We start from the raw sequence: 27388 nt of genomic DNA, 5'->3' as shown, positions 1-27388 counted from the left end.
AGTGCTCGGTCATCACTAGTTATGAGTACTGAGCACCCAAGCATGGTAGTGCCCGCTCATCACTAGTTACCAGTACCGAGCACCCGAGCATGGTAGTGCTCGGTCATCACTAGTTACCAGTACTGAGCACCTGAACATGGTAGTGCCCGCTCATCACTAGTTACCAGTACTGAGCACCCGAGCATGGTAGTGCTCACTCATCACTAGTTACCAGTACTGAGCACCCGAGCATGGCAGTGCCCGCTCATCACTAGTTACCAGTACTGACCACCCGAGCATGGTAGTGCCCGCTCATCACTAGTTACCAGTACTGAGCACCCGAGCATGGTAGTGCCCGCTCATCACTAGTTACCAGTACTGAGCACCCGAGCATGGTAGTGCTCGCTCATCACTAGTTACAAGTACAGAGCACCCGAGCATGGTAGTGCCCGCTCATCACTAGTTACCAGTACTGAGCACCCGAGCATGGTAGTGCCCGCTCATCACTAGTTACCAGTACTGAGCACCCGAGCATGGTAGTGCCCGCTCATCACTAGTTACCAGTACTGAGCACCCGAACATGGTAGTGCCCGCTCATCACTAGTTACCAGTACCGAGCACCCGAGCATGGTAGTGCCCGCTCATCACTAGTTACCAGTACCGAGCACCCGAGCATGGTAGTGCCCGCTCATCACTAGTTACCAGTACTGAGCACCCGAGCATGGTAGTGCCCGCTCATCACTAGTTACCAGTACTGAGCAACCGAGCATGGTAGTGCTCACTCATCAGTAATAAAAACACATATGTTCATTTTTTTAGTATTTTCTGGGCTCGTTTTCAAGGGTTCTTCGGAGCTGAATTAGTGTGAATATTATGCCATCTCCACATACCTTTAGGGAATGTGAACACTGAGGGTTTTTTAAAGGCCGTTTTACACGCTACGATAAGTCGTGCAATCGCACCCGCCCCCATTGTTTGTGCGACACGGGCAATTTGTTGCCCGTGTCACACAAAGTCAATAACCCCCGTCACATGTATTTACCTCCCGAATGACTTCGCTGTGGGCGGTGAACATCCACTTCCTGAAGGGGGATGGATGTTTGGCGTCACCACGACGTCACACAGTGGCCGGCCAATCAAAGCGGAGGGGCGGAGATGAGCGGGATGTAACATCCCGCCCACCTCCTTCCTTCCGCATAGCCGGAGGACGCAGGTAAGCTGTGTTCGCCGTTCCCGGGGTGTCACACGGAGCGATGTGTGCTGCCTCAGGAACGACGAACAACCTGCGTCCTGGAAATTGATCAATTTTTTGAAAATGAACGACGTGTCATCAAGCAACGATAAGGTGAGTATTTTTGCTCGTTAACAGTCGCTCGTAGCTGTCACACGCTACGATATGTCAAACGATGCCGGATGTGCGTCACTATCGACGTGACCCCGACGACATATCGTAGCGTGTAACGGGCCCTTTAGGCTGTCAAAACTAACAGGTTTTCTAGTGTAATTCTCTTCAGAAAACATTCACTTTTTGGGAAGTTTTTGTAAGTTTTTTTCAATAGGACTTTCCCTATTTTAAAGCACTTTACATCTGAAGCCGCTCCAAAGAAGAGACAAGAACTTCTTTCCCACCTAACAAGCAAATTTCTAATTGGAAGTATTTGCTAATATTATAAACTTCATATTGCGATAGGATCTTGGAGATGGGAATACCCCTTTAATGGGAGAATCCCTTTAATATCCCTATAAGCCATAGATTCCTAACAGATCAGTGACAAACTCAGCTCTGCTACGCCTGCACATAAATCAGTGCGCAATCACCGCTCCTCAGAATAAAAGCGTTTCTTTTTCCCATCCAGGTCACTAATCTGTGGTTATCTTTGGCTCCAGGGCAGGAAGGTCGAGTCACTGAGGGCCAATCATCAGAAAAAAGAGCCAGAACTGTGCAGCAACTCCGTCTCGTGCAGGCTGATGAGCTGAGAAAAGCCGCTGTCAGCACCGCAGGGATCGACCTCTCTACCGCAAAGAAAGTCTGTGGAAGCCATGAGTGCCCGTTATACAGCATGTCACAGGAGGGCGGCCCCCGACCCCCCAACAAATGGACCGGCAGCACTCACCATTCTGTGCCCCGCTTCTGTTATTCTCCGGAGGTCAAAGAATTGTCCGGTGTAATATTGTACTCCGCTGAATAATACCACCGCTATAGAGTCTCCTTCCCTCTCTACCACGGACAGAATATCTTCAGTTCTCAGAGTTTCTTCACCCTTAATATAAAGAAGAAAAACTTAGAACTAGTAAAAATAAAACGATTTATATGAGATAGATAAATAAATAGATAGATAGATAGATAAATAAATAGATAGAGGGATAGATAGATATATAGATAGATAGAGGGATAGATAGATAGATAGATAGATAGAGGGATAGAGGGATAGATAGAGGGATAGATAGATAGATAGAGGGATAGATAGATAGATAGATAGAGGGATAGATAGAGGGATAGATAGAGGGATAGATAGAGGGATAGATAGATAGATGGATGGATAGATAGAGGGATAGATAGAGGGATAAATAGATAGAGGGATAGATAGATAGATAGAGGGATAGATAGATAGATAGAGGGATAGATAGATAGATAGAAGGATAGAGGGATAGATAGATAGATAGATAGATAGATAGAGGGATAGATAGATAGAGGGATAGATAGATAGAGGGATAGATAGATAGATAGAGGGATAGATAGAGGGATAGATAGATAGACAGATAGATAGATAGAGGGATAGATAGACAGATAGATAGATAGAGGGATAGATAAATAGATAGATAGATAGATAGATAGAACGCGCCCGCAGGGTCTTGGGAAATTACTCGTCACCGGCCGGTGATGGCGGTTTGGGTTGTCACAGTGGCCTGGCCCAGCTCTGTGATCCGCGGTGTCAACCAAGAAGGAAAGATGGGGGAAATGGTGATGATGGAGGTAGTAGTTGTCTTTCGTGAGGCCACTTGTGGTATGTGGCTATAATGGGTTGCCGCCGCTGCGCAAGATCCTCTCTCTCTGCTGGGGTGGATGGTAACGCAGCTCGGATGTTGCAGCTCTCCACAGGCCAGTGAGTGGGCAACTGGCTTATGTGTAGATGTGGATGTTGCCGGCACCGACGTCCTCCTTACCCAGGATGAGTCCCGCACCTCTAGTGAGATGCAGTACCCTGTGGCAACTGAAGCCTCAGGGGCAACACAGACAGATAGATAGATTGATAGATAGATATGGATAAGGTCAGATTGGCCTGGTGGGGGACCGTACGATCCTCCTCCAGATGCCCCCCTAGCAGAACATAGAAATAACCGACTGATAACTGGCCTCAACTATAAAAGAAAAATGGCAGCCTGCTTACAGGTCAGTGGCTGACATCAACATGCAGCATATGGCAGTGACGTCATTGCCATGCACCACACACTGACATCAGCCAACCCCTATGTGGGGCTCATACTGTATATAGGGGACTGTGGATGTAATGTGTTATATAGGAGGCTGTGTGGGGGCTCATACTTTATATAGACGCTGTATGAGGGTCATACGTGATATAGGAGACTGTGTGGTGGCTCATACTGTATATAGGTGGCTGTGTGAGGGTCATATGTGATATAGAAGGCAGTGTGAGTGCTCATACTGTACATAGGGGTATGACAGCATACATAAATCTGCTCAAAATTAAGTAATACAACTAATATTATTATAAAATAATTAATAATATGTTAATCCTAATATTGTGTGGAATTAATTTCATCTTATTAGTTCAGCCTCCACAATAGTCACAGTCTGTCATGTGGCTTTTCGTGAAAATTAATTGATCACCCCTGCTATACACTATACACAGAGCTCCTTTGTATAATAGTGGTAATGTTATTGTTATTAATATTGTGGGTTTTATTATGATCAGTATTGTATTATTAAGTCACTATGTAGTGGAAGTATGTGGTCTGGTCACAGTGTGACAGTATTTCTCCCTTGTATATGTTATTATTTGGTTACTATGTGGTGGTAATATGTGGTCTGGTCATGGTGTGGCAGTATTTCTCCCTTGCATGTGTTACTATTTGGTTACTATATGGTGGGAATATGTGGTCTGTTCACAATGTGGTGGTATTTCTCCCTTGTATGTGCTATTATTTAGTGACTATTTGGTGGTATTATGTGGTCCGGTCAAAGTATATGGTATTATTGATCAAGTTATAGTGGATTGTGTTGTGTATGGAGGTCATATGTTCTCTCTGATATTAATTAGGAGAAGATTATTTATGTCCATTAGAGATGACATATTTGGAAGTTTAACCCCTCTCTGGCCTGTGGCTGTTACACAGTGGCAGAGATGCACTTACGGGAGATCTCTGGTGAAAACATATAGTCTCCTCTCCACAAGATAAGTGATAATTTATTGATCGGTGGAGGTTCAGCTGCTACATTTTAAAATGGGATAAAGGTCCCCTGTCAGGGATAAAGTTCCTTATTCTTCTGATTGGTGCAACTTCCAATGGTCGGATTCCACCAATTAATCAGTTATCACTGATATTGTGGATCCCGTTATTCGGGGATAACTTATTTTCACCAAAGAACCTATTTAATGTGAACTGCCGTAATTGTACATCATACTACATAGCACTTTTTATGCTCCATTATAACGGGGATAATGGCTGACAGTTATTTTCATATAGCTGTAGAGTCAATTTCTCCTGTGGACCTCAGACTCCCCAGTTCAACCCTGGTTAGATAGATAGATAGATGGATAGTATATTACAGTTATGGATACTCTTTGAATGAGAAGGTGTGTCCAAACTTTTGGTCTGTACTATATATATATATATATATATATATATATATATATATATATATATACATTAGCTGTACTACCCGGCTTCGCCCGGGTTAATAACTGTTGTTAACAAAATAGACTGTATTAACATTCCCGGGATAGAATGTATAAATAGAATGTATTAACACCCAGGATAGTAACTGTCTCTCTGTTTCTCTCCCATTCTCTGTCTGTCTCCCCCTCTGTATATATCTCTCTGTCTCTCTCTCTATCTCTTTGTCTGTCTCTTTCCCTGTCGGTCTCTGACTGTTTCTGTCTCGTTCTCCGTCTGTCTCAATCTCTTTCCCTGTCTGTCTATCTATCTCTTTCCCTGTCTGTCTATCTCTGTCACTTTCCCTGTCTGTCTCTTTCCCTCTCTTTCCCTGTCTGTCTCTTTCCCTCTTTCCCTCTGTCTCTTTCCCTGTGTTTGTCTGTCTCTTTACCTGTCTTTGTCTGTCTCTTACCCTGTCTGTCTCTTTCCCTCTCTTTCCCTGTCTGTCTGTTTCCCTGTGTCTGTCTCTGTGTCTGTCTCTTTCCCTGTCTGTGTCTGTCTCTTAACCTGTCTCTCTCTTTCCCTCTCTTTCCCTGTCTGTCTCTTTCCCTGTCAGTCTGTCTCTTTGTCTGTGTCTGTCTCTTTGTGTCTGTCTCTTACCCTGTCTATGTCTGTTTCTTACCCTGTCTGTGTCTGCCTCTTTCCCTGTCTGTCTCTGTCTCTTTCCCTGGCTGCATTATGACACGCAACATTCCATATAAGGGCGTGGCTGCGCATTCTTCCGAAGTTCTGGCTGCACTGTGGCTCCCAGCTCTATTCGCTTTAATGGAGGCAGGTTTCTTGGTGAATAACTGTAAAGCGTGGGGTTAAAATTTCCCCTCAAAACATAGCCTATGACGCTCTCGGGGTCCAGACGTGTGAGTGTGCAAAATTTTGTGGCTGTAGATGCGACGGTGCAGATGCCAATCCCGGACATACACACACACACACACACACACACACACACACACACACACACACACGCACAGTGTCCACCCATGTCCTGTCCACCGCCATTAACTTGAGAACGGCGGCAGCTATAGGCATAGAAGTGGTGTCTAGGTATAGTAAAGTAGCCATGCGCTACGCAATGAAACCACCTATAGCGCCGCCTGGTGGAAAGCAACAGAGTTAGCATTTTTATCTCGAAAACGGAACAAGATAAAGAAAAAAGTAAATTAAAAAATTGAGGGCATCATCAATTCAATAAGAATCGACACTTTGCATACAGAAATGCTATCATATGAAACCCATGACCCCCCAAAAACATTGAATGCTGGTCACGCATATGGCGCCCATTTAACTTTGATGCTCAAAGTGTCCCCCGTCAGCTGCAATGCACATCTGGCCTCTGCACAGCATACTGTATCTTGCTGCACGTTGTGCAATATGGTAAGTGACACGTTTGCACAAGCATCTGTGATACGTCGTCGTAGGTCCTGCAGTGTTGGTGGAGGGGTCACATACACCTGCTGTTTGATGTGACCTCACAGAAAGAAGTCCAATGGGGTCAGGTCAGGTGAGCGTGGAGGCCACGCCACGCAGTCACCATACCCAATGACTTGTAGGAAGGTCTCCATGAGGTATCGCTCCACGTCCGCAGCCTTGTGAGTTTTACACATTCTAATCATAGCATTTCTGTATGCAAGGTGTCGATTGAATTGATGATGCCCTACAACTTTATAATTCAATTTTTTTCTCTATCTCGTTCCGTTATCGAGATAAAAATGCTAACTCCATTGTTTTCCACCAGGTGGCGCTATAGGTGGTTTCATTGCATAGCGCATGGCTACTTTACTATACCTAGACACCACTTCTATGCCTATAGCTGCCGCCATTCTCAAGTTAATGGCGGTGGACAGGATATGGGTGGACACACTATACAGTGCCTACAAGTAGTATTCAACCCCCTGCAGATTTAGCAGGTTTGATAAGTTGCAAATAAGTTAGAGCCTGCAAACTTCAAACAAGAGCAGGATTTATTAACAGATGCATAAATCTTACAAACCAACAAGTTATGTTGCTCAGTTAAATTTTAATAAATTTTCAACATAAAAGTGTGGGTCAATTATTATTCAACCCCTAGGTTTAATATTTTGTGGAATAATCCTTGTTTGCAATTACAGCTAATAATCGTCTTTTATAAGACCTGATCAGGCTGGCACAGGTCTCTGGAGTTATCTTGGCCCACTCCTCCATGCAGATCTTCTCCAAGTTATCTAGGTTCTTTGGGTGTCTCATGTGGACTTTAATCTTGAGCTCCTTCCACAAGTTTTCAATTGGGTTAAGGTCAGGAGACTGACTAGGCCACTGCAACACCTTGATTTTTTCCCTCTTGAACCAGGCCTTGGTTTTCTTGGCTGTGTGCTTTGGGTCGTTGTCTTGTTGGAAGATGAAATGACGACCCATCTTAAGATCCTTGATGGAGGAGCGGAGGTTCTTGGCCAAAATCTCCAGGTTGGCCGTGCTATCCATCTGCCCATGGATGCGGAACAGATGGCCAGGCCCCTTGGCTGAGAAACAGCCCCACAGCATGATGCTGCCACCACCATGCTTGACTGTAGGGATGGGATGCTTCAGCTGGATGTGCATCTGAGGCAGCACATCCAGCTGAAATGCATCACAGTACAGAGACTCGTCAGGTCCCTGCACTGTGATACTCGCTGCCGGCCAAACAGAATCCGACAGCTTTCATCGGCGTCCCCGTGACTGAGGCGGCACATGACAATGACATCATGCATTGCCACAGAACGGACGCCGATAAAAGCTGCTGGCCACTGCGGGACAGCTACAAAGGAGGACACCACATGGTACGGGAGCGGGGAGGTGCTGAGTACAGTATACACTGGGAGGAGGATAATATACAGTATACCAGGATGGGGCCAGGAGAGGAACATATATATCAGGAGGGGGACATTATATACAAGGAGGGTGACTATATATACCAGGAGGGGCCCAGGAGAGGAATATATATACCAGAATTAGGACAGCATATATCAGTAGGGGCCCAGGAGAGGACTATATATACCAGGAAATGGACAGTATATACCAGGAGGGGCCCAGAAGAGGAGCATACAGTATATACTAGGAGGGTAACCATATACATCAGGAGGGGAACAGTATACACCAGAAGGGGAACAGTATACACCAGACGGGGAACAGTATATACAAGGAGTGGAACAGTGTATATTAGAAGGGGGGCAGTATAATACCAAGATGGGGACATATATACCAGGATGGGGAACATACACCACAATGGAGGACATACAGTATATACCAGGATGGGGAACGTACAGTATATACTAGGATGGGGGACATATATTCCAGGATGGGTGACATATATTTCAGGATGGGGGACATGTATACCAGGATGGGGGACATATATACCAGGATGGGGGAGATATATACCAGGATGGGGGACATATATACCAGGATGGAGGAGATATATACCAGGGTGGGGGACATATATACCAGGATGGGGGACATATATACCAGGATGGGGGACATATATACCAGGATGGGGGACATATATTCCAGGATGGAGGACATATATACCAGGATTGGGGACATACATATGAGGATGGGGGACATATATACCAGGATGGGGGACATATTTACCAGGAAGTAGCCCAGGATATGGTACATTACAACAGGATGGTGGACACTACTACATAATGGGTGAGGGCAACTCATATGTTTTTATAGGATTTAGAACATTAAATGTATATATACATACATCTGACCAACATGCGAGAATGGGGGGGGGGGTAGGTCCAAAATTTACACCGGGGCTCATCAAACTCTAGTTACTCCACTGAGCAGCAGATACAGGTTTCTTCCCAAATACTAATCTTCAAAAAAACTGTTAATAGAAGCAGGAGTAAATCCAGAGCAGACGTGACCTCAGTAGAGAAGATTTACTTGCCCTTTAAGTGACAGGACCGCATCGTCTAACCTAATTTTGTTTCAGAAGGGAAAGGGTTGAGCGCACTTTAATGGCTAAAATTTCAAAATCGTCTGCAGCCTTCATGTTGCAGCTTTCATGATCAATGGTCCTCTCTGCAGACCAATTTAACAAGGGGAGGGGAGCACGAGACCAAACTAAATTCATGCAGAATGCATGTGCTGACCGGAAGATGTCACTCCGGAGAGTTCACCGGCTACTGGAGCATCTCGCCGGCTTTCTTAGAAATATCAACTTATTTGCTGGCTGCGAGTCGTCAGCGGCCGCGGGGGGCGAGCGCTCCCTCCCCGAGATACACCTCAGGGCTTCATTGGCTTAAAAATAGTAAATCTTCGGTAAGCAGAGAGGGAGTAAAATGTTTATGTGCCGGGAGACTAATTAGCCGGTCGGTATATGGTTATTTATACTGGTTTAATGCAATCGTTAAAGGTTTACGGAACGTAGCCTTTAAAGAAATGTAGCGACATAAAATGGCACGGAAGCTGCCGTATGTTCTGGTGAGTATATTGTAACCTTCTCAAATGTTAATGATGACGCCATTGAGAAATTGTTGCTTTTTATTGGGGAAAAATGCCACATTCGAGAACTGTGCGCTATATTTCTTTTTCCTTCTAATTTAAAAAAGTCTTTACGGCTCCCGAGTTATTTGTTTCATTAAATGATTGCGTAACAATGTTGCAGCATTTTTTTGAATAGAACTTATTGGGTGGCTCTATTATTCCGTTCGGAATGTTGGAGCATTTTTTTTTCTTTAGAACTTATTAGGTAGCCCCTCTTTTATTCCTCCTGGAAATGAATGAACGCATGGAACTGGCCGTTACTTTATACACGGCTAAACTCTATTGCATAGTCTTAAGGGCACTTTACACGCTGCGATATCGGTACCGATATCACTAGCGAGCGTATCCTCCCCCGTCAGTTGTGCGTCACGGGCAAATAGCTGCCCGCGGCGCACAACATCGCTAGCACCCGTCACACGGACTTACCTTCCCTGCGACGTCTCTGTGGCCGACGATCAGCCTCCTTTCTAAGGGGGCGGTTCATGCGGCATCACAGCAACGTCACATGGCAGCCGTCCAATAGAAGCGGAGGTGCGGAGATGAGCGGGCCGAACATCCCGCCCACCTCCTTCCTTCCTCGTTGCCGACGGCCACAGGTAAGGTGATGTTCCTCGTTCCTGCGGTGTCACACATAGTGATGTGTGCTGCTGCAGGAATGACAAACAACCTGCGCCCTGCAACATCACCTATATTTGGCAAAGGAACAACGCGTCAACGATCAACGCTTAGGTGAGTAATTTTGATCGTTAACGGTCGTTCCTGCGCTTCACACGCAACGACGACGCTAACGAGGCCGGATATGCGTCACGTATTCCGTGACCCCAACGACATCTCGTTAGCGATGTTGTTGCGTGTAAAGCGGCCTTTAGAGTATTTAAAGGGGCTGTCCGGAAATTTAACATTGATGGTACAAGTATATCTGTCACGGCGCAGACTAAGGGAGGGTCAAGTGTGAGCCAAAACACACAACAAGGGTAACACCATGAAAAACAAGGGGTACACTGGGAACACTAACAATGGTGGGCCCTAGGAATGGTGAGAGGGAAGATGGGCACCTCCTCCACTTACCTGCCACTGCACCCTGCACCCTGCACTCCTGACCAGTCCCTATACAGGTTCCTCACCTGTTGCTTAGCAGGAACCTGAAGCCCTGAAAAGACCCTAGAATAGTCCCTGGCTAGGGAGTGGGCAGGTGAAGGACGCTAGCCCCACCGCTGCACTGAAACAACATACCAGAGTAGAAAGACAGATATGGGAACAAAACAACAGACTGCTGCAATCAGCACCAAGACTGCAGCCACACCAGCAAATTCAAGAGAGGGTTACAACAGCTCCTTCCACCTCCAGGTCCAGCATCCAAATCGGATAGAGAAAAACTGCCCCCTCCCCCTCCTTCTGGTAGCAAGGAATACTAAGATTAACCCTACAACTGCCAAAGGAAAGGAAGACACATTTAAATAGCAAAGTCTCACAGGGGAAAGTGAGACTCAGACCCAGAACCTGTCACTAAACTCTATAGCAGAGAGATGACCGTGACAATATCCTTAGGAAAGGTCATCAATGTCTGATTGGTGGAGAATGGTTCCTGACACCAACGCTGATCAGCTGTTCCCAGTGCCGCCACCTGCCAGATCTACTGAGTTGCAGAGCTGTCCAGCAAAGCTCCATCAGCGAAGAGTGGCTGCGGCTGGGTACTGCATACCCACCCCCCCTTGAACCATAAATGGGATGGATATGCAGTACCCGGCTGCGGCCACTATACAGTTGATGGAGCTGTGCTGAGAAGCTCCGCAACTAAGTATTTCTGGCTGGCGGCAGCACGGGGAACAGCTGATTGGCGGGGGTGAAGGGAGTCATCACCACCAACCAGACATTGATGTCCTATCTGAAAGATAGACCATCAATGATAAATTCCCAGAAAAACCCTTTAAGCAAATGCTTCCCGAATAATACACAGTTGTCAATTTACGTTACCAGGAGGAGTAACAGAGGAATGTCACAATGCAGAATTTTATGAAAACTTGTTATTTCATGTTGAATCTATTTATGAAAACTGATATGTCCAGAAGAGCTACCAAGTTTTATTAAAGGGCTATTCTATTTCCATTTGGTGAACAGTTGGCTTCCATTTTGCTGGAGTAAAAAAAGAACAAAACAAAATAAAACTTTACACTCACCCGTTTTGCCACCTCCAATGTTGCTGCAGCCGCATGCCGAAGTTTTATACCCGTTTTACTTTCTTTCATTGCTTTTTTTCCAGCAGTGAGACCTCTGATTAGTCTCCCTTGGTAATGTTTGGGGTTGGGAGTGACATTCGTCCCCCTCCCCCCAAAGTGGTAGGATGATGAAGCCTCAAAATAACCTCAGCCCTGAAATGGAGCAACAGGTCATGGATGAAAAAACGTCAGGAAAGGATCAATGAAGAAGAATGGTGGAGGCAGCAGGATATAGTAATAAAATTGTGTCTGCCAATAGTCACCACTAGGGGGAGCTGAAGAGATCCCTGCAAATAATGATACAATTGTGTCTGCCTGCAGTCACCACTAGAGGGAGCTAAAGAGATCCCTGCAAATAATGATAAAATTGTGTCTGCCAGCAGTCACCACTAGAGGGAGACGAAGAGATTCCTGCAAATAATGATAACATTGTGTCTACCAGCAGTCACCACTAGATGGAGCTGAATTGATCACTGGAAATAGTGATAAAATTGTGTCTGCCAGCAGTCACCACTAGAGGGAGCTGAAGAGATCCCTGCAAATAATGATAAAATTATGTCTGCCAGCAGTCACCACTAGGGGGAGCTGAAGAGATCCCTGCAAATAATGATAAAATTGTGTCTGCCAGCAGTCACCACTAGGGGGAGCTGAAGAGATCCCTGCAAATAATGATAACATTGTGTCTGCCAGCAGTCACCACTAGAGGGAGCTGAATAGATCACTGGAAATAGTGATAAAATTGTGTCTGCCAGCAGTCACCACTAGAGGGAGCTAAAGAGATCCCTGCAAATAATGATAACATTGTGTCAGCAGTCACCACTAGAGGGAGCTGAATAGATCACTGGAAATAGTGATAAAATTGTGTCTGCCAGCAGTCACCACTAGAGGGAGCTAAAGAGATCCCTGCAAATAATGATAACATTGTGTCTGCCAGCAGTCACCACTAGAGAGAGCTGAAGATATCACTACAAATAATGATAAAATTGTGTCTTCCAGCAGTCACCACTAGGGGGAGCTGAAGAGATCCCTGCAAATAATGATGAAATTGTGTCTGCCAGCAGTCACCACTAAAGGGAGCTGAAGAGATCCCTGCAAATAATGGTAAAATTGTGTCTGCCAGCAGTCACCACTAGAGGGAGCTAAAGAGATCCCTGCAAATAATGATAAATTTGTATCTGCTAGCAGTCACCACTAGAGGGAGTTGAAGAGATCCCTGCAAATAATGATAAAATTGTGTCTGCCAGCAGTCACCACTAGAGGGAGCTGAAGAAATCACTGCAAATAATGATAAAATTGTGTCTGCCAGCAGTCACCACTAGGGGGAGCTGAAGAGATCACTGCAAATAATGATAAAATTGTGTCTGCCAGCAGTCACCACTAGGGGGAGCTGAAGAGATCACTGCATACTGTGCCTTCATAGAACATATTAAAACATTATGCAGTAACTGCTATGCTCCCTCTAGTGGAGGCTTCCGGCATAGCAGCCTTTTAACTTTAATTCTATATCTATATGGGGATTTTGAAGTTCTGTATTAGAATAGCAAAGTGCCGGCCGCTATAAAGACTTAAAAATAATTTAGTTCTTAAATAAAAGAAATAAAATGAAGCTATTTAGGTTATAAAAACAAAACTGTCTTGACATTAAGGGGCACTAGACTCCAAGACGGAAGCGCTGATAGAGGAAAGGTTACTCTTAAATGAAGGATTGTTCTAATGTAGTAGGAGGCCGCGCTTGAAACGACACCTTGACATTTGCCCACATCCTTTTTTCTTATGATTGCTAATTATAAGCCATTGAAAAGCGTTATAATTAAACATAAAGTGCTGCTCTCCCTTAGTGTGAGGCTTTCATTTTTCCCTGGAGTGTAATTAACTTGGAACCCAGCATAATAATGATAGCATCCATTTTTTTAAGTCGCGAGGGACTTGTATCTGTGTTTTAAGCTCATCCAGACCTCGGCTATCAAACGCTACATTGTCCTTTTGATTTTATGGAAACCTTTGATAGCAAAATAAAATAAAGAAACAAACAAAAAGAAAAGGAAGAAGCAAAAAGGATAAAGAAAAGATTAAGGCTACAGAACAGAAACACAGAAACAAGTGTCGGGTGGTACAGACCTTGCGGGGATGGACTAGGAGCATACTGGTCTCCACGTCGAGCCCGTGAAACCGGATTTGGGATTCAACAGCATACTGCAAGAAGAGCAGCAAACAAGCAAAACCATTAGTTACATAAAGCAGCTAAAGATAAGCTTCTGTTACGCTAACAGCCTTACTGATTAAGTTAGGTACAATGAATCTACACTCAACAGCAACCTAAAAATTGCTTCATTTTTTTGCAACAAGGGAAAGATTTGTGCTCCTGATACATTGTAACTAGTGATGAGCGAGCACTAAAATGCTAGAGTGCTCCTTACTCAGACAGGCTCGACTTGAGTTGAGACTTGAGTACCAAGTATAATAGAAGTCAATGGGAAACTCGAGTATTTTTCCAGAAGACCCTAACAGGAGGGCTGGGAAATCACTGACATGGATGGAAATAGCGCTCAAATAGAATGAGAACGACACGGTGACAATGTCTCTGACTCCCAGGTCACTGCTGGAAACTAAATACATAATTTAATAAAACAATGTGAGATCCCCCCATTTTTCATTAGTAGCCAAGGTAAAGAAGACAGCTGGGGGCTTTTATTATCAGTCTGGGATGGCTCATGGTTATTTGGCCCTTCCCAGCCTATAAATAGTAGCCAGCAGCTGGCCCAGAAGTGGTGCAGCCATTAGTTGCTCCAATTCTGGCACTTTGCCCGACTCTTCCTGATTGCCCTGATGCGGTGGCAATCAGGGTATTATTTTTGGGCGTTGATGTCAGCTGTGTGGTGTCAGTTGGCATCAAGTCCAGGGAATAGTAATGGAGAGGTGTCTATCAGACATCCCCATTACTAACCTGGTAAGTTAAAAGAAAAAAAAACACACACCAAAAATAGTATATTTCAATAAGACTCCCACACATTGTCCCTGATTAACCAATTTATTATCACAAATGTTCCCATGAAGCTCTATCGTAGTCCTTGTTCCCCGAATGCAGCTCTGGCGATTGTGAATAGTAGTAACGTACAGATATTCTCAGGTGCTGGGTAGTGACGACAACTCTAATCAGCATCGCTGGCTCTTGCTGAGTTGGCAGCTGATGAGAGTTGTAGTCACCTGTCGTCTGTGAACAGCTGTATTGCTATTCACACTCACCGGAGCTGCATTCATGGATTGAGGAGCTTTGTTGGAACATATTTGATAATAAATTGGTGAACTAGAGATAGCGTAGGGGAGTCTTTATTCAAATAACTATTTTTTCCTGTCCATGTTTTTTTTCTTTTTGCTTACTGGGTTAGTAGTGGGGGTGTCTGATAGACACCTATCCTTTACTAACCCCTGGGCTTGAGGTCAGCTGACATTACACTGCTGTCATCAACTCCAAAAATATTACCCCGATTACCACCGCACCAGAGCAATTGGGAACAGCTGGGTAAAGAGCAACTAATGGATGCACCATTTCTGTGGCAGCTGCGGGCTGCTATTTATAGGCTCGGAAAGGCCAAATAACCATGGGCCTTCCCAGCCTGATAGTACCAGCCCACAGCTGTCTGCTAGTTATCAAAAATGGGGGGTATTACTTATTTATTAGGTTAAACAAGGCTAAAAACATACTTTAGTGCCACATAAAAGGCACTAAAGGCTGTAAAGGTAAAACCTTGCCCTGCCTGCTTTAATCTAAGCTCTCCCTCCTATATCAACTCTCCCTTAACTTCACTGTACTAAGCATCACACCATTAGGTCTCATGTAAAATTCGATGACGCGATGCCAATCACAATAATGCTAATACCCAACATGGCTACGGCATTGCCGTGTATGTCAGTCAATTCCCTCATGTTGATTGGTTGTCTAACAGCTGTGAGATGTGTGGGTGGGAACTCCAGCATGGTGCTTGAGCACCAGGGATTCTCAATCAAGTATCTAGCATTGGCGGGCATGGTCACTTATCACTAATTGTAACAAATCCGTTAGCGGAGGCTTTTACTTTGAGAACCAATGGCCCCTGACATGGCCGCCTTTCTAAAGGATTTATTCTGCCTTCTGTAAAGTATAAGGCAAAGTCAGAACTTTATTTTTTCTGTTTTTGTTAGTTTTAATATATGATTTAGCTGTCAGTGAATTGGAATTAACAGAAGAGCAGACTAATAATCTGTAATATAATAATATTGCTATTTAGCTTTATAAAGGCATTCAGTAGAAATGAGATGGCTCTGCTAATTCTGTCACAGTCTATACAGCAAAGCTGAAAAGTGCAAAAAGCCTAATATGTCAGTCGATTGTGTGTGTTCTGGTGCATGAAGGATTAATATTACTGTATTTTCTTTTAAAACACTTATAGACTAGAGCTAGCGAGACACAGCAATCCAAATATAGCACAAGACTCCTATTGACTGATCCAGGAGCGCTTTCACCTGTGAGTCTAGCAATTGTTTTGCTCCTGTATAAATAAATGACATTTTGAACCCTCACGCGCTGTATTGATTTTACATTGGGCATTAAAAGCATCATGAGTAATTGTCAGCAATGTACGACTTGTGCGGGTCTCAGCTACCAATGGCTTCGAGAAATAGCCTGAAATCAATGAGCAAATCCAATTGTGATGTGTAATGTGTGCTTTTCTATTGAGCTGGAATAAATAGAGCCCTATAGAATAAAGAGCGGTGGATTTACTATGAAAAGAAGACAATCACCACGAAAAATATACAAAAATGTCCAATAACGGCTAATTAGGAGATCGGTGGAAGGCTCCTTACATGGTCCGAAGGAAAGGCTTTAGCTTCGAGGAGAATCTTATGACGAGTTTTTGTTGGTTTGTAAAAGGAAAGCTGCAAAACAGAAAAACGAGAGGAAAATGCAGAATACAAGAGATTTATCCGGCAACTATAGTGATACAGTCATCGAAGAAAGTCTGACAAACGTGTTATAGTGCACATTGAATGATTCATCTATGTATCGTAATAACTCATCTATTGTGTGCTCAGTGCGGCATGTTGGAAGATTCCATAATGGAATGTCACAATATTTACTGTCATTTGTAGGACACACAAATATGATGAGCCATCACAATAGTCTTGTCCAGTTTGGAAGCAATTCCAGTGGTTAAAGATGCCGGTTTAGAAGTTTAAAGTGAAATCTCATCCCTTAAAACCTTGTTGTTTCACATTCCAGATACTAATCCATACGTGTGAATTTCTTCAGTCATCCAAGAAACCTTTGGGTAAGGCCCCATTCACACGTCAGTGATTCCGGTACGTATGACATCTGTTTTCATATGTATCGGAGACACAGACATACGCAGACCCATTAAAATCAACGGGTCTGCGCACACATCAGTGATTTCACAAGGACACTAAAGGGCGCTTTACACGCTACGATATCGCTAGCGAGCATACCCGGCCCCGTCGTTTGTGCGTCACGGGCAAATCGCTGCCCGTGGCGCACAACATCGCTAACACCCGTCACACATACTTACCTCCCTAGCAACGACGCTGTGGCCGGCGAACAACCTTCTTTCTAAGGAGGTGGTTCGTTCGGCGTCACAGCAGTGTCACTAAGCAGCCGCCCAATAGAAGCGGAGGGGTGGAGATGAGCGGGCGAACATCCCGCCCACCTCCTTCCTTCCTCATTGCGGGCGGCCGCAGGTAAGGTGATGTTCCTCGTTCCTGCGGTGTCACACATAGCGACGAACAACTTGCGTCCTGCAACAGCAACGATATTCGGGAAAGGAACGACGTGTCAACGATTAGGTAAGTAATTTTGATCGTTCCTGCGTTTCCCATGCAACGACGTCTGTAACGAGGCTGGATGTGCGTCACGAATTCCGTGACCCCAACGGCATCTCGTTAGCGATGTCGTGGCGTGTAAAGCCCGCTTAAGTGTCTGTATGGAGCACACACATATCTGTGTGTTCCGCACAGAGACAAGTCTATTTTTCTCCAGCAGCACTGATGTCACACGGACCACACAGTGATGTGATCTGTGTGACACGTACCGGAGAAAACACGCATCTTTGAAACAAAATGCATTTCTATACTCACCTGTCTCCAATGCTGCTGTCACTTGCTTCCATGCCAGCTCATTATGCTCATGAATATTCACTTCACGAAGGACCCGGAAGCAGCAGCAGCACCGGAGACAGCAGCATCGGGGACAGCAGCATCGGGGACTGGTGAGTAAAATGTTCCTGCTCTCCGTGTGCTATCAAAATCACGGCACATGGATGAGCCATATGCACTTTCAACACAGCCATGCAAAATAGGAACGTTTTTCATGAACGTTTGAAAGAGACCTTCTAAAGTGACACCTTTTATACTCATAGGAGAGTCCGTAAACCTTCTAAAATCTTTGGTGACCTCCGAAAATCCAGTAAGTCTGGACGGAGTCTTAAGGGCGCTTTACACGCTACAATATATCTTACGATGTGTCGGAGGGGTCACGTCGTAAGTGACACACATCCGGCATCGTAAATTACATTGTAGCGTGTAACAGCTACTTGCGATTGCGATTGAATGGTAAAACGTTCATCGCACGCACGTCGTTCATTTCCTAAAAATTGAACGTCAGGTTGTTCATCGTACCCGGGGTAGCACACATCGCGGTGTGTGACACCCCGGGAACGATTAACAGCAGCTTACCTGCGTCCTACGACTCCCGCCGGCAATGCGCAAGGAAGGAGGTGGGCAGGATGTTTACGTCCCGCTCATCTCCGCCCCTCCGCTTCTATTGACCGGCTGCCGCGTGACGTCGATGTGACGCCGAACGTCCCTCCCACTCCTGGAAGTGGACGTTCGCCGCCCACAGCTAGGTCGTATGCACGGGTAAGTACGTGTGACGATAAATAATCGTGTCTGCGACACGTTCAACAAATTGATATCGTATGCTAAATCGTAACGTGTAAAGCAAGCTTTACCCTTAAAAAAGTAGGATGGAGGACTTTATGATAGGACAATGGACATTGTTATAGGACAGGGGCCAGGATTGGTGACACTATTACAGGATCGAGGACTTTATTACACTATAGGGGCCAGGATGAAACACATAATTATAGGCAGTAGACATTATTACATGATGGTGTACCGCCCTGAGAGGGCTCGGCCGCTCCGCTGCTCGGGCCGAGCCGCTCGAGGTCCGGGCTCGGGTGGTCGTGGCTCGAGCGCCTCCGGACCGGGGGGGGGCCACGTCACTCGGTTAAAGAGAAGCAGTGGGGGTGGTGGTATACAGTGGGTATCGGGTGAGCCGTGACGCCACCCACGGTTTCTGGTGACGGGATGCACCACCGCTGCGGCAGGAGTGGAGGGTATTCCCGGGATCGGTGTTGGTGGTGCAGCCTTGGTGTTAACCCCTCCGTGGGTAGGGGCGGAGCGTCCTGGGACCCGATGGGGATGGCGATGGCGATGTGGTGCAGGGCGCCGCACTGCTGTGCGGTGCCCGGATGGCCCCGGTGTACTCGCGATTAATCACACTCAGAGTCACTGGTAAGCCAAAGTTCAAGGATGGTCGGTACCCGCGGCCGGCTGCTGATGTCCCCAGTGAGGTTGGTAATGGTCCCCCTTCCCTGCACCTCTGGTTTTGGTGTTTGACTCCAATGCCTGGGCAGTGGTAGCCCACTCCCCGGCATGCAGCTGCCGGAGGAGCACCCTGTTGCCCGCAGGCACTGGCCCGTCAGGTGGTTGGCCTTTGGCGGTGGCGCTCACCCGGTCTCGGTGGGCTTTTGCCTTCTTTCGGGTCTTGGGGTGAGAATGAACCCGTGAGGTCCAGACTGCAATCAGTCAATTTGCCTACATTCTGTGGTTTCCAAGCTAGGACGGGGTCTGAGTACCCGGTTTCTGGTTCTCCGGTAAACAGTTGACTCACCGGTTCAGGTCCGGCGGGCTCCAACCCTGCCCGGTTCCGCCGGTCGTACACCGGTACTCCTGCAGGCGGCCACCACCGTCTGTCTGCCTGACGTTACAGGGTCCCAGGCTCCTACCCGGGTCCCTGACAGCTCTGCTCCTCTACACCTCCTGTCACTGTCACTCTACAACTTTGTCTGTTTGTAGTTCCTGCCTCAGGACAGGAGTCTCCTCGGTGGGCATGTCTTTCCGTCTGACTCCGCCCACCTGGTGTGCCCTCCTTGCCCTGAAGGAGGCATTAGGTCTCCCTTTCGGGTGACTGTTGTGTCCTCACTAAGGATGGGTGTGTGTGTGTGCTGTTGGTGGTGTTGTTACCTGTGACCCCTGGGGGTCCAGGGCGTCACAATGGGGGTCAGGATGGAGGATATTATTACAGTATAGGGGCCAGGAAAGGGGACATTATTACAGTATCTTTGTCCACTTAATCAACAGCCTGGTGAGGCCCAGGTCCAAATTTTGCACTGGGGCTTAGAGGATGGTAGAGGTGTACCGCCCCCGTGCCAGCGGCCGAGCCGCTTGCGGATCTGGAACCGCGGTGGCTCGAGGGGTCTCCGGACCCGGGGGTTCGCGCGGACACTTAAAGTTAAGAAGGGGGTGTATATACATCGGAGTTAGAAGTTTGTGACGCCAACCATGGTGCGTGGTAATGTGGGAGACCACTGCTGCTGTTGGGGAGCCCGGTGGCGATGGTGTAGCAGCAAGATGTTTAACCTCTCCGTGGGTAGAGGGTTTGTGCCCTGGGGCCCGTTGGGAGTTGGTGACAGAGTGCCGTTGGGGAGAGGAAAGGAGTTTTTCAGTGTACTCACTCAGTCCAAGAATACTGACACCGACAGCTTGTAAACCAGAAGTCTGACCACCACTACAGCAGGGCGAGAGCACGCGTGGATGCGTGCGCTTGGTGTTGCTTGTTAGCCTGTGGCCTTTTCCGTGACACCTTCTCTCTATTGGACCCTCAAGTTTGGAATTATTTGGGTCCCGCTCATCGGTATGGCTAACGGAGTGAGCTTGCTCTCAGGGTTCACGCGTAGGATTTCTTTGGACTGTAGTTTGGGAAAGTACTATCCCATTGGTGCGCTAGTATCCTGATTTTGGTTAGGGATGAATCTTGAAGTCTTCACCCCTGTCGGGTAAATTACCGAGACGCGTGAAGCTACTTCCCAGCCTAGGGTCTATGTGACCCATCGTGCCCTGGCCCCTGACCGGAGATGGCTCAAGGCCGCCAGCTGCCCTCTTCGGCAGTCTGTGCCCCTTGACATGATCCCCTGCGACCGGAGTTCCAGCTCCTACCAGGCCCAGACCAATGTCTGCCACCTAGTACTGAGGAGCCCTGCTCCTGACCTCTTACACAACACCGTGACCTCTCCTCTTGAGAGTCACTGCTCAACTCCTTCCACTCTGTCACCTTCCCCTACCAACCCCCCATGTGGGCGGCCCTATTCCCTTCAAGCCCCTCAATGGTGTGCCTGGTGGGTATGGTGCAAAGTGTTCCTAGGATTTTGACTGGCTCTGATCTTAGCAACACCAAAGGACCAGGATCCGTAACCAAGGAGGATTGGATACTGTGCAGAAGGGCAGATTGCACAATACCCTGTGACGACCTGTAAGGCCAGGGCATCACAGTTACGCCCGTGTTAGGAACCAATGATGCCATAGTGAAAAGAGAATATTCACAAGCAAGGGAATAAAAAGAAAGAGAATATTTATAATCAAAGGCAATTCCAATTGTGAGCCTCCACATTTATTGAGGAGCCGTTACCATTGGCAAGCTGATGGCTCAGTGCATATTATAAGTGATTGTTGGATACTGTAAAGGCCCCGTCACACACAGAGATAAATCTGCGGCAGATCTGTGGTTGCAGTGAAATTGTGGACAATCAGTGCCAGGTTTGTGGCTGTGTACAAATGGAACAATATGTCCATGATTTCACTGCAACCACAGATCTGCCAAAGATTTATCTCTGTGTGTGACGGGGCCTTTACTATGTAGTCACAAAGCATTTAAGTTTTACGTTCCTTTTATCCAACCACTTTTGAAGCCCAAAACGTTGCTAGATCACTTGTAATTTGCCTCCATTCCTATGGGAACGTCATGCCAACTTCACTACGTAGTAGAGGATGACCATGGGCACAAAAGAAAGTTCCGGGTCAATAAATTATGAAACTGGATTTGTTTTGCAGTTTTGGGAGGTATGGCTCAGTAAGGCTAGGTTCACACTTGCGTTGGACGGGATTCGTAGCATTGTGTTGTGTGACGCATGCAACGGATGCGTTGCATATAGTGGCACAACGGATGCTACGGATCGTACAAAATAACGCAATCCGTTATAGGTTTTTTTCCTTGACTTTACACATCTGAGCATGCGCAGTTGTGTAAAGACGGATGCGTTAACGGAATCCGTCAAATGACGCATTCTAACGGAATCCGTCACCATAGGCGTCCATTATAAAAACAACGGATTCCTGCAGGTTGCGTTTTTTTGACACTCCGCCAAGCACAGAAAAACGTTACATGCTGCGTTCCATCCGCCCGACGCAGCGTCAAAATAACGACGCTGCGTCGTCCAGCGGATGCAACGCAGACACTTGCGTTACAGTGCGTCGTCCATACAAGTCTATGGAGAATAGCGCAGTGCGTTAACGGACTGCGCTATTCTCCATAGTGACGGAATGCGCTGAACGCAAGTGTGAAACTAGCCTTAGGCTACTTTCACACATCCGGATTTTTGCTCTGCGGCACAATACGGCGTTCTGCAGAAAAACCGCAACCGGCTTTTGTAATGCCGGTTGCGGTTTTTTTTTGCATAGACTTACATTAGTGCCGTATTGTGCCGCAGGGGCTTGCGTTCGGTCTGGTTTTGGCCGCATGCGGCAGATTTAACTGATGCCGCGGCCGGATCGAACGTTCCCTGCAACGTTTTTTGCTCCAGCAAAAAACACCGCATCGCGCCGCATCCGGCCGCTGCGGCGCATTTTTCAATGCATATCTATGGAGGTCGGATGCGGCGCGATGCGGAAAAAAACGCATCCGGTCGCCGCATGCGGTATTTTCCACTGCGCATGCTCAGTAGCATGCCGCAACCGGAAAAAAACGGACGGGCCGCATGTAAAAACTTATGCAAAGGATGCGGTGTTTTCGCCGCATCCGTTGCATAGTTTTCACAGCCGGATTGAGCCGCAGTGCTCAAAACGGATGTGTGAAAGTAGCCTTAGAGGCTAGGTTCACATTTCCGTTGTTTTAAATCCATCAGGTCCGTCAGCAACGGATCAGTCGTTTTTTAGATGTCAACTGACACAACGGATGTGTTTTTCACAGGATTCCTTTCACAGGAATCCTGTGAAAAAACTGATCCGTCATTTCCGTTACATCCACTGTGCATCCGTTTTTTTACGGATCAGTCATGATCCGTTTGTGTTTGTGACAACCTAGTGGATGTGCCAAACCTGCTGGGCATGCTCAGTAGAGCATGACGGAATCCAGCGCTGGATTCCGTCGTAAAACGGATTACGACGGAATCCAGCACCATAGACATACATTACAAGCTTGACGGATGGCGACGGATTCCTGCGCGGTGCGTCAGTTTTGATGGCCTAAAAAACGTTACATTCTGCGTTGTTCCCGCCCGGCGTTCAGTCCAAAAACGACTGACCGCGGTGCAGCGGATGCAACGCAAGGTAATCAGTCGCAATCCGCCACTAATACAAGTCCATGGAACACAACGGAATCCGCTAAACGGATTGCGTTGTTTACCAGAGCCACGGATTGTGACTGATACATTTTACCGGAAATGTGAACCTAGCCTAACACACAAAATGGCCAAATTTGTATAAACTATAAGTATCCTGGATTGTATACTAAATGCCGTCAGTATCAGAGAAAACTTGCTGGGGTATGAAAATATCTCAAAGGCGGCTGCTTCCGAGAATGGCTGGAGACGATTATTGTTCCACTTCTTCTTCACGATTTACAAGAAAACAATTTCTTGAAAGGAAAAGTAATGTTGTTCCTTGTGAGAACATGCATAAGAGATAAGGGAAAATCTGCAATGGAAAGTAGACAAACCCGAGCTCAGGAGAAAGGACTCACCATCAGAAGATGCAAATTAACAGTTAGCCCATTCATTAACGCCACCTCTCCGGCTTTGGCACCTGCAATAAAATATGAAAGAAATTTCAGCAATTTTTTTTTTTGACAAATAATTTCGGTTAGTACGAAAAAAAAAAAATATTCTGCATGAACGAGAAGATGACTTTCCATAATCTGGGAAGGTAAACACAATTTGAATGTTCCACCCGAATAAAAGCGAGAGTCTATTTATTTCTCTCATTTGGTGATCTGAATAAGAAGATAATGAAGTAGTCGCAGTGAACGAGAGGCTGATTTATGGCTATCGTTATTTTCCAGCTGAATTCATACAAATTGCATTTCAAAGCTGAACACATGGAAATTGGAATTCCAATCAGAAACAACGGCAAGATGGAGGCATGTATAATAACAAGGATTTGATTATATTACAATATATCACGGTGTGCAGTGATACGCTGCGCAGTGTTTTCCCACCGCCACCACATCTAGTGCTCCTCCAGTACTTTCTATAGTAAAGTTTCCTAGCCTCATTGGTGGCCTAATCTTAAACCCAAGCACCGACCCCAGGTCTCAGGGAACTCCGGCTAACAATCCTGGATCAAGAAAAAAGAAAGAAAATAAGAATAAAGCAAGCGCTTCATACTTACCGGTCTCCGCGCAGTTGTAACTCTGCTTTCAAGGCCAATCACTCTACTTCCGGGGCCGCTCATTATCTTCATGCATATGCACTGCTTTCCCCGCCCACTGACAGTCTCCACAGCTCTGATTGGTTGCAGTCAGACGAGCCCCCATCCTGTCACACAATCACACACACTGTTTGCATATAAATTGATGTAAAAATAAATAAACTGACGTAGGGTCCCCCCACATTTTGATACCCAGCCATGATAAAGCATATAGCTACAGGCTGCAGCCCCCAGCCTTGCGCGTTATCTTGGCTGTGCATCAAAATTAGACGGACTGCTATTTTTAAGAAATATTTAAATAAATATTTTTTATAAATAGCATGCGGTGCCCTCCAAATTTGATACCCAGCCATGATAAAGCCGACAGCTGGGAGCTGGTATTTTCAAAATTGGGAGGCCCATGGTTATTGGGCCCCCAGCCTAAAAGAGCAGCTCGCAGCTGCCCAGGAGTGTCGCATTCATTAGATACAAAAATCCTGGCTCATCACAATTGCCCTGGCAATCGAGGTGATAAGGGGTTAATAACAGTTCACTAAGCCCTAGATTAGTAATGGGAGGCGTCTATAAGACCCGCCATTACTAATCTGGAAGTGAAAAGGAATAAATGTAAACATCGAAAAAAAATCTTTGTTTGAAATAAAATACAAAAAACCCACCCTCTTTCACCTCTTATTTATCCCCCTGAGGTTAGGTTACCTGCGATAAAAGATGATCGAACCTTTGTAGGTTTGGTTCGCTGGCAGCAAATAAACCGAACCTCCATGTATCCGAACCTTGCCTAAAGAGGTTCGGAAACACTAATTGGCAGTTTGAGTCTCCTCCAACATGCAGCCAGCCATAAGCAGATCACTTTTGGGGGAGGTTGGGGGTTCATTGGATGGGCATCACAGGAAGGAGAGAGAGGAGCGGCCATCTTGAGGGCAGTCTGAAGTTACTGAAGGTGGGTAGAGAACTGCTGGAGAGAGATCCGGTAATATCCGCACATAGAGGCATCTCACCGAGCAGTGGCAGTGTGGATTGTGCACATGACCAGATACTATATATATATGTGAGAAGATTTCTTCCGGGAACATTGCTGAAAGATGATAAAGGTCAGAACCTGACATGAGAGGTGTTGAATGTCGATGAGGAGACAAGTTTGGGTCACCTGCATTACCAATCACCTGCCTGAGAGGCACCTCATCTGTCTGTATTTATCAGTTGTTTATCTTGAGCAGACCCAGGTCAGTAAGAAAACCAAGGCCCACTACCGCGCCACAGTGGAAAACCCCCACATGCACACCACCACATTTTGGCACCAAAAGACTGGGATAGGGCCGGTAGTTACTGTTCTGCCAAGAACAGCATCGGCAACGCCCGGTTTTGCTGCTATGTTTCATATCTGTTTCATTATTAAGCACTCTAATGTCTCTAATTCTGCCTAGCTGCCAATACTGCACACAACAATCTTCAGGATATAATTGTATAACACCTGCCTGGAACCAAAGACTCAGACTGGCTGTAATGGACAGGCTAAAGGAAAGTTGCTCACAAAGGACTCCGAGAACCCCGGAACCCTTTAACCCCTATACAGGGAATTACATAGGAGAGTAGTAGTCAGGCAGGATCAAACCAGGAGATGCAGAACAGGGCCAAAACCGGCAGACAAGGACGTAGTCAAGAAACCAGGCAGAGGTCAAATCAGGATCTGGCAGTAAAGTACAAAAATGGCAGGCAGGAGAGTAGTCAGAGAACAGACAGAGGTCAAAACACAGTGATAACTATTCAAATTAGAGCGGGAACCAGAAAGCAGGAATACAAAACTATCTCTGGTAATGACTAGCAGACAGGAGGGGGAATTAGAAGGGTGTGGTGTCTTCCCATTGGCTGTAGCTGAATGGTGGTAACTTCAACTGGAAGAGACATGCCACCTACAGTCAGCCAGTGGTACTGCAGGTCCCAGGGAAACCCAACTTAGTGGATGAGTGGAGCCTGCGCCAACCAGAGCCACTGGAATTGACTCCACTCCTATCACAAGCACACTCCACGGCGGGAACATGGCATTGTCTGGTGATCAAAGCAGAAGTCACAGGAGCGGACTCTGGTGGGGACGTGATAAATTGGACTTCTTCCAGGAGAGAGTTTCTGAGGAATATTATAGCACAAGATAATTGTTAAACCTAAATAGCCACTGCCGTTGGTTAATTGGTGAGGTATTCTCGGTATAGATGAGGAAGGACTACTCTGAGTTAATTGAAGTCACATCGCGACAGGAGGGTATATTTGGTTGGGGAGTAGAGATAGTATTTTGTATGATTGTAAGCTGTTGTGTTGTACCACAGGCGAGCCCATACATTACACTCATATAATCATTCCAGTTTCAGGGGTGTTAATAGGTAACAAGCGGCTGGTTTAGACAGTTGTGCCAGTAGGTAAATTTATAAAGTATAGTAGGCGCATATTGTTAGGGCGCCACGCTGTATGGCACAATGATTCCCTCACTCTCTGAGTCATTCAAAAACTAAGTTAAATACTTTCAGTGAGTGAACAGGTGTTGTAGTGCCTTTCTCGCCCATGACTTTGCTGTATCCTGAAGAACCCACCTGAGTTCAAGACTTTAGGCCGCTTTACACGCAACAACATCGCTAATGAGATATCGTTGGGGTCACGGAATTCGTGAAGCACATCCACGCCGGATGCGACGTCATTGCGTGTGACACCTACAAGCGACCGCTAACGCTTGCAAAATAGTGAAAAATTGTTGATCGTTGACACGTCGTTCATTTCCCAAATATCATTGCTCGTTGTGGACGCAGGTTGTTCGTCGTTCCTCAGGCAGCACACATCGCTATGTGTGACACCCCAGGAACGACGAACAACACCGAACCTGCGTCCTCTGGCAACGAGGTGGGTGTGTATTTCCTTCGGCTGCTCTCCGCCCCTCCGCTTCTATTGGCCGCCTGCCATGTGACGTCGCTGTGACGCCGCACGAAATGCCCCCTGAGAAAAGAGGCAGTTCGCCGGCAACAGCGACATCGCTAGGCAGGTAAGTAGTGTGACGAGGA

General features: G+C 46.4%; 1 protein-coding gene across 3 annotated transcripts in view; it reads right to left on the bottom strand.

The window, feature by feature from the left end:
* The window catches only part of KYNU (kynureninase), a 271837-nt gene that overhangs the window by 70215 nt on the left and 174234 nt on the right, over nucleotides 1-27388 (bottom strand). For all 3 annotated transcript variants that reach the window (XM_075317171.1, XM_075317170.1, XM_075317169.1), the window contains exons 5-8: nucleotides 23659-23720; nucleotides 16437-16508; nucleotides 13713-13787; nucleotides 2094-2240 (exon numbers count right to left, since the gene is read on the bottom strand). In XM_075317171.1, the coding sequence (XP_075173286.1) occupies nucleotides 2094-2240; nucleotides 13713-13787; nucleotides 16437-16508; nucleotides 23659-23720 (356 nt within the window). The remainder of the gene's footprint in view (nucleotides 1-2093; nucleotides 2241-13712; nucleotides 13788-16436; nucleotides 16509-23658; nucleotides 23721-27388) is intronic.

This window comes from Anomaloglossus baeobatrachus, chromosome 7 (genome assembly GCF_048569485.1).
Source record: "Anomaloglossus baeobatrachus isolate aAnoBae1 chromosome 7, aAnoBae1.hap1, whole genome shotgun sequence".
Taxonomy (NCBI): domain Eukaryota; kingdom Metazoa; phylum Chordata; class Amphibia; order Anura; family Aromobatidae; genus Anomaloglossus; species Anomaloglossus baeobatrachus.
This window is presented reverse-complemented; position numbering and strand designations above follow the sequence as displayed.